Below are 15,054 nucleotides of genomic sequence, written 5' to 3'. Positions count from 1 at the left end.
GGGTCACGCGCAGCGACGTGGGATGGGGGGGGGGGGTCGGCCAGGCAGGCAGGTCAGCCGCCACGGGGGGGAGCGCAGTGTGGTTGAAGGAGGGAGGGGGGGGGGCCACAGGCCATGCAGCACACGCCGAGACACACACACACACAAACGCACACAGAGACACATACACACAGGATGGGTGGGGGAGGGGGTGTTTCATGCCCAAAGGTGAGGGGGGTGAGAGGGTGAGAGGGTGAGGGTTGGTGGGGGGGGCGACATGCACCAGGGACAGAAAACAGAGAACACAAGTGCAGTTTTCGTTAGGACCGTGGCAGGAGCAAGGGGCATTCCGTGACGCACACGCACATGCGCTCGCGTGTGTGTGTGTGTGTGTGTGTGTGGCAGGCACGACTCAACGGGTGTGTTACACGCGTGTGAGCTGGGTTACGTGTGCTTGGCGGTACATTGGGTCAGTATGCAGTACGGTGAGATACATCGACACAGGGCTCGCGCTTTGATCAATGTCAGCGACGGGTATGACGTTTTAAAACTAGATGAGCAACAAAGTCGTTGCTTTTTCTGAACTACACTTAAAGGTGACACATTTGACCACCAGGTGTGAGTGTGATTAGCTGTGACAAGCCGTTTGAAAATCTGCCTCTTCTGACATCACAAGTGGAAATGTCAGAAGAGGCAGATTTTCAAAAACGGTTTGTAACGGCTAATCACACTCACACCTGGTGGTACAATATGGGACCTTTAAACTTTTGAATTTCCAAAATGTACGCGACTAACTACTGTTTTTAACCAATGTAAATATGACCGTCTTTGACCAATATAGAAATACAGCTTAAGTCATACGAGGACATTTACACCAGACACGGTCCAACGTACGACTGACAGACGAGCTCCGGACCACCTGAGGGGTTACCCTGGCAACTATCCACCTGCGTGGTTGCCCTGGCAACCATCCGCCAGCAGCCGATGTTGATGACCAATAGGAGCGCAGGAAGAATGCATGATGTAATAGTGTACACCAGAGATGCAAGATCCATCCTTAATTGGATCTGTTCCCTGACACACTGTCCCAGAATATAAACACTGGCCTCAGCGTATGTGTGTCTCCGTGTGTGTGAGGTTCACATCAGGACAAGCCAGGTACAATAGTTTATAGGAGCATCTAACACAGTGGTTACGACCATCAATGGTCAGACATTTGGTTGTCTTTAAACAGCCTCAGTTAAGGCTGGGTCTAAGGCTAGGCTAGGGGGACCTAGCTGCTAGCCTAGCCTTAAACTCAGCCTCAGTTAAGGCTCGGTCGAAGGCTAGGATAGTGGGACCTAGCTGCTAGCCTAGCCTTAAACCCAGCCTCAGTTAAGGCTCGGTCGAAGGCTAGGCTAGTGGGACCTAGCTGCTAGCCTAGCCTTAAACTCAGCCTCAGTTAAGGCTCGGTCGAAGGCTAGGCTAGTGGGACCTAGCTGCCAGCCTAGCCCGGTTTTCACACGATGCAGTGGCCACAGCAAACAGTCCACACTTGTCGTTTAGTTGTTGTGTTACAGGGTTAAGGACGTGTGTGTGTTGTTTTTTTAGTAACACTGCAGAAACAAGACAACATCACAGGGTCGCGGTCTCACCTCAGCCTCGGTGCTTTGCCGATGTCCGAGTCTAAATACGTTAGAAACACATTCTTGTCACCGGCCGGACCCGACCGGATTCAAACCCTCGCCCTCGCCATCAGAACCACGGCCCGGTTCAGACTGGCTTCGTGTTCCAAAGGGGTTAATCAGCCCAGCTCTGCTCTTTGTATCTGGGATTCAGCAGCTGTCCCACGCCCGCAATACTCTCTCAACTCTGTGCAACTCTAACCTCCGACCGCAAATAAAACACCAAACACAGGGTTGATTAAACCAAGGGCTTTGTTTCTAGGTTGTTCTCGGTGGTTGTTAGGGCGTTTTTTAGGGTGTTTTGAGTAGCTGGCTTGGTTGCCTGTGGTTGGTTGCTATGGTGAGATCATTTTATGAAGGTTTGATCCTTTTTTATTCTAGGTTCGTAATCTCATCCGCCACGAATGCATCACCGTGACGCGCGCTTCGTACGTTTGTACGTCGGCGTGTTAAGGCTTGGTTATGGTTCCACGTCGACGCAACGCAAGAGGGTTTACGGACCCATTACGTCCTTGCGGACCCTCCTTGCGTTCACCGCAAGGGCCTGACGTGCGTCTCCCAAAAAGTGTAACCTTGCATCGAGGCGACGAAACAGCAAGGGCTGTGATTGGTCCGCTAACGTAAACCCGACGTAAACCCGACGCAGAACCACGACTGCATTGAAGCGACTGCATGGTCATTGCGTTGCGTCAACGCCCGACCATTACTAAGCCTTCACACGTGTGAATCTGACGCTAGCGTACGACGGCGAGCACGCGCGGCGGTATGGCGTCCTCGCCGTCTATCTGCGGCGCCACTCGCCAGCACTGACCCGGTCGAAGTGGTTGAAGGAGGCGCGGAACTCGTTCATCTGCTCCTGGCTGATGCCCTTGGCGTCGCGGGTCAGGATCTGGTTCTCGATCTCGTTGATGGTGCGGGCGATGGTGGTCAGCAGTTGCTCCCAGCCCACGCGGATGTGCTGCAGTGAGGAGGGTGGGGGGGCAGACAGGAGGTTTAGGGAGGATTCAACAGGAAGGAAGGGGAAATGGAGACGAGTGCACCCAGAGGAGGTGAGGGCAGGAGGTGAATCATGGTTTTTCGTTTTTTCTAACATGGAGGATGTGGCTTCATGGAATAACAGAGGTCAGTTGAGGGGCAGCTCAGCCTCAAAAATGCTAAACACTGTGATCTCAGACCCCCCCCCCCCCATCAACAAGACATTAGGTCATCAATTCAGCCTGTAGTTTCAGTTTCACTTACAAAGTGAAAGTGAAAGTAAAAATGTTTAAAAAGATAAGATAAGTGAGGACTTCACTGATCCCAGACAGGGAATAAAGGAGCCCCAGCAGCAAGTAAAGGCAGCATTAAAGTGGAACCAAACCCAAACCAGCAGGACGCTGCATGCTGGGAGGTTCCTAGTGCATGCTGGGAGGTTCCTAGTGCATGCTGGGAGGTTCTCAGCGGCCCTACCTCCATGGTGTAGTTGGTGTGCTTGTTGTCGAAGATGAGGGCCTCCTGGATGAGCTGGTGGTCTCCCTCCAACTGGTCGATCTTGGGCTTGTAGTTGACGATGTTCTTCTCGTACTGCCGCAGGTGGGTGAGCTGGTCCTCCAGGGTGCCGTGCATCTCAATGGAGATGCGGCCGATCTCCTGCAGAAGAGCCGTCGCAGAAGAAGAAAAAAGTCAATTCAGCTTTATTGTCAATTACAAAATATGTGCCTGACAAATAGAGGAATCAATATCACGTTTGTTTCTGACCTAGGGGGCAATAAGGGGAAAAGACAACACGACTATCTCTTGGAGGGGTGTTTCAATCCGTTTCAGTCGGTTTCAGTTCTCTTCGTCCTATTTCCTTGAGTGTAACTAATGATGGGACCGGACTGAGCTTTAAGACGAGGGCGATCGATTCCCCCAGAGCTCACCGAAGTTAGCTTTAGCCTCATGCTTATTTATGAGCCATTGTTCTCCAGTACTACTGAATCAGTTCAATATTTTAATGTATTCATGAGATCATTTTCACCAGCTTGCAAAACACAGAATCCTCCGTCTATAAAACTATAACTTTGTTTTTACGACCCGGGTCGCTCGCCAGCGCCCCCCCCCCCCCCGGGCCGGGACTGACCTCCATCTTGGTCTGGATCCAGGGCCCGATGACGTTAGCTTGGTTAGCGAACTGCCGGCGCAGCCTCTCGTTGTTCTGCTGCCGCGCGTGCTCCTCGATCAGGGCCTGGTCCCTCTGAGGCACCAACTGCCTCACCTGCAGGGCGGAGGAGGAGGAGGAGGAGGAGGAGGAGGACAGGGGAGGAGGGGGGAGGAGAAGGGTGTTGGAGGGAGGAGGAGGGAGAAGGAGGGTGGAGGAGGAGGAGGAGGAGGAGGGGGGAGGAGGAGGACGGGGGAGGAGGAAGAGGGTGGAGGGAGGAGGGGGGAGGAGGGGGGAGGAGGAGGAGGGTGGTGGAGGGAGGAGGAGGACGGGGGAGGAGGGGGGAGGAGGAGGAGGGTGGTGGAGGGAGAAGGAGGGTGGAGGAGGAGGAGGAGGAGGAGGGGGGAGGAGGAAGAGGGTGGAGGGAGGAGGGGGGAGGAGGTGGGAGGAGGAGGGTGGTGGAGGGAGGAGGAGGAGGAGGACGGGGGAGGAGGGTGGAGGAGGAGGAAGGGGGAGGGTGGAGGAGGAGGGTGGAGGAGGAGGACGAGGGAGGAGGAGGGTGGAGGGTGGTGGAGGACGGGGGAGGAGGAGGGAGGAGGAGGACGAGGGAGGAGGAGGGTGGAGGGAGGAGGGGGGAGGAGGAGGAGGAGGAGGAGGAGGGTGGAGGGTGGTGGAGGGAGGAGGGGGGAGGAGGAGGAGGACAGGGGAGGAGGAGGAGGAGGGTGGAGGAAGGCGGGGGGGGGAGGAGTGTGGAGGGGGGAGAAGGAGGAGGGTGGAGGAGGAGACGGAGGAGGAGGGAGGAGGGGGGAGGAGGAGGAGGAGGAGGAGGAGGGCGTGATTAGGGGAAAAATCATAATCACGATTGTTTTGGTCAATGTTGAAATCATGATTATTCCACCCGATTTTTTTTCAGAGTTTGATAACATGATTCATTATTTCAGCGTTTCTCTCAAAAAAACACTTTGTAACTGAGAACTGAAATTTCCTGCTTAAAAAAATACCCAAAATGTGAATATGCGAAAGTAATGTAGAAATATGAATCCAGCAATTTCTATAAAACGTCAACAATAAAAAATGAACTATATAGCTTCTACTCGGTTATTTTAGTTTGGAGATTGTTTGACCCAAAAATTGAAATCGCGATCAAATCGATTAATTCTTTCTCCCTCCTTCTCTCCCTTCCCCAAAGTGCTCCACCCTGACGGAGTTATCTCTCCCCGTCCTCTCGTCGTCGTAGCGACTGCATCACCTACAACCTCCGCACCGGCGGTCTCCCGTGTTTGGGCGCTCACCTTGTCCCACTTGGCGTTGACCTCCTGGGGGTCGATGGCGGTGTAGGGGTTGCTACCGGCTATGTTGACGTGGTAGGTCTGCACGATCTTGGCGATCTCGTTGTGGATGCCCAGGATGGCCTGTCGCTCCTTGTCTGCCTCGGGCAGCGTGGCCTTGAACTGCTCGTGGGCGGTGCTCAGGCCCTGCCATTTCAAAGTAAAAGCGCAACGTCAGAGTCAGACCATGTCCCCCAGGCAAACACGGGGTTGGCTTATCTCAGCATTTCTCGCCAAAAAAACACTTTGTAACTGAGAAATTTCCTCTTAAAAAAACCCCCACAAAATGTTCAAGTAGGAAATGTTCAGATCGAAAATAATGTACAAATATGTATCGAGCGGTTCTGTTGCAATTTCTAGACAATTAATGAATAAAAAATGTACGTCATAAAAATAAATGTATAAATCGTTTCAACTCGATTATTTTAGAAAAACTAAATCGCGATGATTAAACTCACAGCCCTAGGTAGAGCAGTGTGGCTAGTAACCGGAGGGTTGCTAGTTCGATCCCCGGCTTCTCCTAGCTGAGCGTCGAGGTGTCCCTGAGCAATGCACTTCACACGCCGTCGGTGTGTGAATGTGTGCATGAACCGTTGTAAGTCGCTTTGGATAAAAGCGTCTGATAAACGCCCTAAATGTCAATGTAAATATGCCAGCGAGGGCGAGGGATTCTAATCCATCGACCGAGCCGCTGTGGAAACGCTCGATGGGAGCACGACCATAAACCTTGACGGATTCGAAAGAAACCGCGGTGGCGCCATTACTCGTCAGAAACAAGAATGATATTATTGATATCATTTACTTTGTTTAACCAACAAAGACCTTGAAAGGAGCGTGTATTCACTGAAACAGTCGACACCGTGTTGGTAGCGTTTGTGGACCACATGACTACAGGCCATTTTGTAATTACAGTGTTTCAGCGAGGCGGTTGAAGGCTAGGTCGCTGCATCTGTTAAATAGCGATTGGATTGTTCTAGCGCTGATTCATTATGTTGGCCCCAGAGGCGATGCCCGAGGAGGTAGTGATACCGTAACAACAGCTTAGCAAAAATATGAATACTTTATCCTCACAATAACACGATTACAGCGATGTGCTACGTCGACGATGGAGAAATAGTGTGGTTCTGTCTCTGGATTAACTGTTAATGCGAGGAATAAACACTGCCAGGGTTTGGGGTACAACTCCCCACTAGAGTGCTGTAGGACGGTTTGGATAAAAACATTCAGATATGGGCCATTGATGAGCAGCGAGGGCCTCTCATTATCTCCCAGTGAGGACGTTGGGTCCCGAACACTGAACCTTTCAGCGGTGAGTCAGACACCCGGATCACAACAGCCTCCCTCCTCCCATATCCATTAGCCTGGATACAGCCTCTAGCATTGTAACTACTAATAACACTAGTTCATATTGAAGGGTTCTCTGTTATTTATTTGTTTTCAGAACTAGATAATTTACATTATAATTATAAAAATACATTTGCATTCATATAGTTAAGCGTCCATGCATCCACGTTTTTCCGACTCGGTAGCTCGAACACACGTAGGTCAGAGACGACGCGTTCCCATTCCGACTTTCCACCTCCGACCGCTAACGACCGCAGCATAACACCGCCCGTGTTTGTGATGTTCTCTGCCTGTGAGGAAAACCAACTCGTCATGTTTCATGTGATGGTACCGGATCTTAAAGGCAGCATCGGGTATCGGCGAGCTTGGCGATTCCATGCTGCGATCCGATACCATCACATGACCGGCTCACGCGACGAGCTCACCTGAGGGAGTTCCGATGCGGGAATCGGTATGGGAACCACTCCTGGGGGTGGGGCTCACCTGGATCTCCTCGATGGTGTGGACGATGAAGGTGTCCTGCAGGTCCTCCATGGCGCCCTCCATCCAGTTGTTGAAGGGCGCGGCCCGCTTGGCGAACTCCAGGTACAGCTGGTCGATCGTCTCCAAGAGCTTCTCGGTTCTCTGTCGGCACACGGGAAGAACCCGCTTAGAACCCGCTTCATACCAGCTTTAGACCCACACGGGGAGAACCCGCTTGGAACCCGCTTCATATCAGCTTTAGACCCACACGGGGAGAACCCGCTTAGAACCCGCTTCATATCAGCTTTAGACCCACACAGGGAGAACCCGCTTAGAACCCGCTTCATACCAGCTTTAGACCCACACAGGGAGAACCTGCTTCATACTAGCTTTAGACCCACACGGGGAGAACCCACTTAGAACCCGCTTCATATCAGCTTTAGACCCACACGGGGAGAACCCGCTTAGAACCCGCTTCATATCAGCTTTAGACCCACACGGGGAGAACCCGCTTCATACCAGCTTAAGACCCACACGGGGAGAACCCGCTTAGAACCCGCTTCAAACCATTTCTGTTCAACAGTTACTCACTAGTTCCTTCATCACTACTCATCCAGCTTGATTCACTACTGGTCAAACCAGCTTGATTCACTTCCAGTAAAACCAGCTTGATTCACTACTAGTCAAACCATCTTGATTCACTACTAGTCTAACCAGCTTGATTCACTACTAGTCTAACCAGCTGTATTCACTACTAGTCAAACCAGCTTGACACACGACTAGTCTAACCAGCTTGATTCACTACTAATCCAATCAGCCTCATTCACTGGTCCAACCCGCTTGATCCACTAGTGACTAGCGGTCAGCTGGGTGGAGGGTAAACAGCTGATCAGCGTCTAAGCAGTCCTGCTATGCAGGTTCTTATAAGGCCTCGTCTCTCAGGGGCCAATCAACTCACACTCTTATTGAGTCCCTTTGTTTAGAGGATTACCAGACCCCCCCCTCCCCCTCTCTCTCTCCCTCTCTCCCTCTCTCTCTCTCTCTCTCTGCTCTCTCGCTCTCTCTCTCTCTCTGCTCTCTCTCTCTCTCTCTTACCTGCAGGGCCTCACTGCGTTTCTGGGTCATGGCTCCCAGCCCGTCCCACTGGTCACAGATCCGCTGGCAGCGAGCGTTCACACTGGGAGAGTCATAGTAGTCCAGCTCACTGTACACACACACACACACACACACACACACACACACACACACACACACACACACACACACACACACACAGTCAAGCACACACACACACACACACACACACACACACACAGATAGACAAGCACACAACAGATAGACACAAACATGCACACACACACACACACCCACAGATTGACACGCTTACACACACATACACACAGATACACACATACACAGATTCACAAACACAAAGATAGACATGCACACACACAAACACACAATCATACACACAGATAGACACACAAATACACACACACACACACACACACACACACACACAGGGAAGATAAATGAATTAGCATTTCAAACGCATCAGTTACTTTCCAGACACATCTATAAACGTTGTCGCACACATGTTGATTATATTAACAGCAGGGGACTGTTCTCAGATCTGTGATTACACAACCGCATATGGACGGAAGGCTTGGGTCATAACAAGGAGCCATTATTAACGACATGCACCACGACATTGTCAGGGTACGCCATGTGAAAGGGACCTCGGGATAAACATTCTCCTTATGTGGGAAGGAGAGAGCGTGCAGAAAGGGGGACTCACTGCTGAAAGGTTCTGGGTTCTAACCTCTAGGCATCCAAGGGATGCAAGATGCCCCCTAACCTCCTTAAGGACCCGTCTCTGTACTGTCCAACCCCTACCTGCTCTTTAAGGACCTGTCTCTGTACTGTCTAACCCCTACCTGCTCCTAATGACCCGTCTCTGTACTGTCTAACCCCTACCTGCTCCTTAATTACCTGTCTCTGTACTGTCTAACCCCTACCTGCTCCTTAATGACCCGTCTCTGTACTGTCTAACCCCTACCTGCTCCTAATGACCTGTCTCTGTACTGTCTAACCCCTACCTGCTCTTTAAGGACCTGTCTCTGTACTGTCTAACCCCTACCTGCTCCTTAATGACCTGTCTCTGTACTGTCTAACCCCTACCTGCTCCTAATGACCTGTCTCTGTACTGTCTAACCCCTACCTGCTCCTTAATGACCTGCCTCTGTACTGTCTAACCCCTACCTGCTCCTTAAGGACCTGTCTCTGTACTGTCTAACCCCTACCTGCTCCTAATGACCTGTCTCTGTACTGTCTAACCCCTACCTGCTCCTTAAGGACCTGTCTCTGTACTGTCCAACCCCTACCTGCTCCTTAAGGACCTGTCTCTGTACTGTCTAACCCCTACCTGCTCCTTAAGGACCTGTCTCTGTACTGTCCAACCCCTACCTGCTCCTTAAGGACCTGTCTCTGTACTGTCTAACCCCTACCTGCTCCTTAATGACCTGTCTCTGTACTGTCTAACCCCTACCTGCTCCTTAATGACCTGTCTCTGTACTGTCTAACCCCTACCTGCTCCTTAATGACCTGTCTCTGTATTGTCTAACCCCTACCTAGTTCTTAATGACCTGCCTCTGTACTGTCTAACCCCTACCTGCTCCTTAATGACCTCTCTCTGTAGTGTCTAACCCCTACCTGCTCCTTAATGACCCAGTCTCTGAACCCACTAAGTTTCTTCAGACAAAAGGGTCTGCTAAATGACTAAATCCTCAATCCCAGTGAACAGTCAGTGAACGGCTGTAATCTGTACAGTCTTCTAGGTCTGCCAGGTCTGTTGGTCACACTGTAATGTACGGTAAACCGACCAGCACCCCATCATCAATTTAATATGTTTTGCCTGTATGTATGTGTGTGTGTGTGTGTGTGTGTGTGTGTGTGTGTGTGTGTGTGCACACACACACACACCGACACGCACGCTCGCACGTACGTATGTCAATTATGGCACCCACTGAACTCCTGATCATCCCTGGAAGGAGGGATACCCCACTCTGAAGGAGGGGATCCCCCACTCTGAAGGAGGGATCCCCCACTCTGCAATTCTCCTCAAGATTCCTTCCTTGCTGATTAAGGGAGGTTCTTCTTGCCCTCTGGGGGGCCAGGGTCAGGGGGGTGTCATAAAGAGTTGGCCCGTTAAGCCCTTTGAGACTGTAATGGTGATTAAGGGCTATACAAATCAAATCGAATTGAAATGAATCAACCAACTGTCTCAGGGGATAAATAATGGTGGCTGTGGTTCCCCCTGTGGATCTGGGCGTACTTCAGCTCCTGTGCGATGGCGGCAATCTGCTCCACGCGGTCCTGGTGGGCTGCCAGGTCGCTCTCGAAGGCCTCGTGCTTCTTCAGCAGCGCCTTGATCTCGGACAGGGAGGCCGTCTCGTAGTCGCGGCACTGCAGCATCTCCTCCTTACCTGCAGGGGGCGACAGAGGGCGAGTGTAAACGCTGCAGGGCTGCCGGCACGACTGTCTTCTGCTCTGGTGCTGCTCTGGATCAGTTCTACATTAGTTCTCCTGTTTTCTACGCTAGATTTATTCTATATAAGATCTACTACCTTCTACTCTAGATCAGTTCTGCATTAGTTCTACTGTCTTCTACTCTAGATCAGTTCTGCATTAGTTCTACTGTCTTCTACTCTAGATCAGTTCTACATCGGTTCTACTGTCTTCTACTCTAGATCAGTTCTGCATTAGTTCTACTGTCTTCTACTCTAGATCAGTTCTGCATTAGTTCTACTGTCTTCTACTCTAGATCAGTTCTGCATTAGTTCTACTGTCTTCTACTCTAAATCAGTTCTGCATTAGTTCTACTGTCTCCTAATCTAGATCAGTTCTACATCGGTTCTACTGTCTTCTACTCTAAATCAGTTCTGCATTAGTTCTACTGTCTTCTACTCTAGATCAGTTCTGCATTAGTTCTACTGTCTTCTACTCTAGATCAGCTCTGCATTAGTTCTACTGTCTTCTACTCTAGATCAATTCTGCATTAGTTCTACTGTCCAACGGCTTTCTCAAACAACAGCTGTTCGATATCAACCGACGTCCACTGAGCTTTGTGGCCCCGTGGCAACCACAGGAAAATAAAGATATCCCAAAGGGCACCGTTGTGGTTGAATCACACAGGGACCTTTTATAGTAGTAAAAGGAAGTGGCAGTGATTCATTTCTGTTAACGTACGGATGTCAGGAGACCCGTTGTGATTGGTCCTCACAGGCTGAGTCACTACACACACAGCGGTGAACAAGTCCAACAAACTCCCAGTATGAATCCTCAGTTCCTGTGATTGGAGCTGAGCGGACAAGAGGCCCTCGGGCATGAAGACAGGGTTAGGGCCTTCGGTGACCGTGTGTGTGTATGTGTGTGTGTTCGGGTATGTGTGTTATATATATAATGATAGATGTAGGTGTGTGTCTCTCTCTCTCTCTCTTTCCCTCCCCCCTCTATCTCCCTTTCTCTCCCTCTCTCTTTTTTTCTTGCACTCTCTCTCTCCCCACTCTCTCTCCCCTCTCTCTCTCTCTCCTGATAAGAAACTCCAGCGAGGATCAGGACCAGGAGTTACAAAGTACCTTCACTGGTTCTTGTTACAAACTGCCTTAGCTACAACTGGTTACCAGACGCCTCTGACAAAATCGCCCACAAGCAGCCCACGAGTTTCCCCGTCGGATTCGGTCCTGTGCGCTCCGACAGCGACGACGCCGCGGCGCTACCCAGCATGCACTGCTCCGACGGCCACGCACCGTGGGTCCAGGCCTCGTGGATGGCGGCCTTCTGCCGGAACTTCTCGGCCAGGTGGTCGAGTCTCTCCAGCCGGCGGATCTCGTTCAGCAGCCACTCCTCGTAGCCCTTCTCCGCGCCCTCCAGACCGCCCCACGCGTTGGAGATGTCCTGTGGGGGGGGGGGGGGGGGGGGGGGGGGGGGGGGGGGGGGGCAACATCTCACTACGAGACCATCTGGCCCTTGGTGTGCCGAGTAGGGAATCTAACCCCTAACCCTGGCAGTGTTAATGCATAGTGCTAATACAGTTGAGCTAGGACCCTTTAAAAAGATAAATAAAACCCCCGGACATACTGACACCACCTTCCATTCGGAGGCCATGGGTAGCCCTGGTACGGAATCAAACCCGCAACTCTGCCAGTGATACTGCCCTACCCTTGAGCAAGGACCCCTGGGTGACCCCCAGGACTTACCGAGACCATCTTGCCCTCGGAGGGCATGAAGGCGGGCCGGTTGCTGAGCCGTAGCTTGGTCTGCAGGGTGTTGAAGTTGATCTCCAGCTGGCACTTCTCCTGCACCTTGGGGGGCTTGTGCAGCCGGCGGTAGTCCCGGAAGTCCTCGAGCTTCTGCTGCATGGCCTGCATGGTGTTCTCCGGGGCCCGGTTCTCCAGCCAGGGCACGGTTCTCCGGATCCACTCCAGCAGCTGGGAGTGTGTGTGTGTGTGTGTGTGTGTTTTGTGTGGGTGTGTGGGTGTGTGTGTGTGGTTGGGTAAGTGTGTTTGTGTGTGTGTGTGTGTGTGTGTGTGTTTTGTGTGTGTGTTTGTTTCGTGCGTGGGATGAGGAATGTGTGCGTGAGGGTTGGGTATGTGTATTGTGTAGATGATGATAGATGTAGGTGTGTGTGTGTGTGTGTGTGTGTGTGTGTGTAGGTCAGCATCAAGGGGCCACAGGTGAGCATGCAGGGGGAGAGGGGGGGGGGATTGCAGATGACACAGAAGGATAGAGAGGGAGAGAGAAAGAGAGAGCGAGGTAGGCGGGCAGAGAAGAAGGGATGTTTTGTTTGTGATAAAAGAAGAGAAGATAGAAAATAGATACGCAGATTAATATCTTGAGCTTTAACAATCTTCTCCAATATGATGTTTAATATACCAGTCTGATTCTTGTTCTTGGTGCCTTGCATATATTTAGCTAATATTATTTTACCTAACACATCTACAGTACGTTGTTGTATCTTTAGCTAACACGTCTACAGTAAGTTTTTATTTCTTTACCTAACACATCTACAGTGCGCTGTTGAATCTTTAGCTAGCATCTTAACACATCTACAGTATGTTGTTGTATCTTTAGCTAGCATCTTAACACATCTACAGTATGTTGTTGTATCTTTAGCTAGCATCTTAACACATCTACAGTATGTTGTTGTATCTTTAGCTAGCATCTTAACACATCTACAGTATGTTGTTGTATCTTTAGCTAGTATCTTTACACATCTACAGTATGTTGTTGTATCTTTAACTAACACGTCTACAATACGTTGTTGTATCTTAAGCTAACACATCTACACTACGTTTTTGTATCTTTACCTAACACATCTACAGTATGTTGTTGCATCTTCAGCTAGCACAACAACAGTTCTTTGTTGTATCTCTAATTAACACATCTACAGTAAATTGTTGTATATTTAACCAACACATCTACAGTGCGTTGTTGTATCTTTACCTAACACATCTACAGTATGTTGTTGTACTTCAGCTAACACATCTACAGTACGTTCTTGTATCTTTAGCGAACACACCTACAGTAAGTTACTGTATCTTTAGCTAACAGACTAGCCGCCAAGCTCCTTTCAATTTCGCCCGGCTCATGCTTCCTACACAGCTAAAGTCAGAACACACACCCCGGGGGGGGAGAAGTAGGTGGAGGGGAGAGTGGATATAGGGGTATATGGGTGGGGGAGGGGGGGGTTAGACACAGTACAGAGAGCAGGGAGGGGGGCAGGGGGCTGTAAGGGGGTGGCTGCTCACATCACTGGCTAGCTTCTCGTAGTCCTCCATGAGTTGCTCGTTCTCCTGGTTCACCGCCAGGACCTTGCAGATCCGATTGGCTGCCGTCTCCGCCTGCGGGGGGGGGGGGGGGCGACAGGATGAGATTCTGCAGAGTAGCATACACTTCATTTTATTTTCTATCACATGGATTTAATATTCCTAGTGTATGTTTTTTATGTCTTATATTCTTATAGTCTTACTTTAGCTAGGCTGCTCGATGGTTAGTCTCTCGTCTAGTTACTCTAACTAGACGGAAAAAAACAACGACTAACCACTAGTCTAGCTAGGCTAGACTAGTGGTTAGCCGTTTTTTTTTTACACTATAAGCTTACGAGTCGACTGAAGGCTTGTAAAATGTTGTGTTTTAGTAGGTCTCTGTGTGTTTCTGATACGGCCGTCTGAATGTCAGATTGTGACTACGTAGGTAGTCTGCTCTTTTTCGAAGGGAGGGAGACGAAGAATTAAAAGCAGATGGAGGAGAGAGAGGCCGAGGCAGAGCGAGCGAGAGAGATGTCAAAAACATTGCACCTGTCTTCAGGTGTATGTGTGTGTGTGTGTGTGTGTGTGTGTGTCTTTGTCCCAAGAGTCAGCTAGTGAGAGAGGGAGAGAAACCGAGAGAGAAACAGTGAGAGTGAGAGAGAAAGACAGAGAGAGCGAGCAAGAGAGAAAGGAGCGACGGAGAGGGAGAGAGAGAGAGAGAGAGAAAAAATGAGTGCGATCGAGGGAGGGTGATCGACAGAGAGAGAGAGAGAGAGTGAGAGTGAGAGCGAGAGCTAGAGAGAGAGCGAGAGAGACCCTCTGTCTTCTGAGTTATTGGAGCACTGCGGGGGAGAGTAGTGCTGCTGTATCGACTTTTCTGGTGGGCTCTCCCATGATGCATTGCTTTTCCCCTAGATTCCGATTCGCCCCAGACTTCAACCAACCCTTATCTAATTTAAACCGTCTCAAAACTTTTAGCCAGTACCTTATCTTAACCATCCTTAACCTCACACCTAAACTAACCTTCTCTAACCTTACACCTAAACTAACCTTCTCTAACCTAACACCTAAACTCAACCTCACGCCAATTCCGATGCATCATGGGAAAATCCCCAGAAAAGTTCTCCTCCTCACTCGTCCTCAACTTCATAAATTGTTTTGTTTGTGGGATTTGGACGACGCGATGAAGTGAGGAGCGTTTCCATGGCAACGAGTTTAACCCCCGGGGTCCCTGGTGAAGAGCTGTGAACTCCGAGCGCCGCGAGTGCCCTCACACACTGCGGGAGAGACGCAGCAGCAGACGGCGGGCAGACGGCACGCACGGGAACACAACGGCCGTGTCAGCACGA

General features: G+C 50.6%; 1 protein-coding gene across 3 annotated transcripts in view; it reads right to left on the bottom strand.

Annotated features, from left to right (window-relative positions):
• actn1 (actinin, alpha 1) overlaps positions 1-15,054 on the bottom strand; it is a 54,123-nt gene that overhangs the window by 4,196 nt on the left and 34,873 nt on the right. For all 3 annotated transcript variants that reach the window (XM_079752168.1, XM_079752167.1, XM_079752166.1), the window contains exons 9-18: positions 13,706-13,798; positions 12,155-12,385; positions 11,705-11,852; positions 10,231-10,381; positions 7,992-8,100; positions 6,918-7,058; positions 5,055-5,237; positions 3,745-3,879; positions 3,093-3,272; positions 2,455-2,601 (exon numbers count right to left, since the gene is read on the bottom strand). In XM_079752168.1, coding sequence (XP_079608294.1) covers positions 2,455-2,601; positions 3,093-3,272; positions 3,745-3,879; positions 5,055-5,237; positions 6,918-7,058; positions 7,992-8,100; positions 10,231-10,381; positions 11,705-11,852; positions 12,155-12,385; positions 13,706-13,798 — 1,518 coding nt within the window. The remainder of the gene's footprint in view (positions 1-2,454; positions 2,602-3,092; positions 3,273-3,744; positions 3,880-5,054; positions 5,238-6,917; positions 7,059-7,991; positions 8,101-10,230; positions 10,382-11,704; positions 11,853-12,154; positions 12,386-13,705; positions 13,799-15,054) is intronic.

The sequence above is a fragment of the Pollachius pollachius genome (assembly GCF_949987615.1).
Source record: "Pollachius pollachius genome assembly, chromosome: 15".
In the NCBI taxonomy this organism is placed as follows: Eukaryota; Metazoa; Chordata; class Actinopteri; order Gadiformes; family Gadidae; genus Pollachius; species Pollachius pollachius.
Note: the sequence above shows the minus strand (reverse complement) of the source record. Positions and strands in the feature narration are given on the sequence as shown.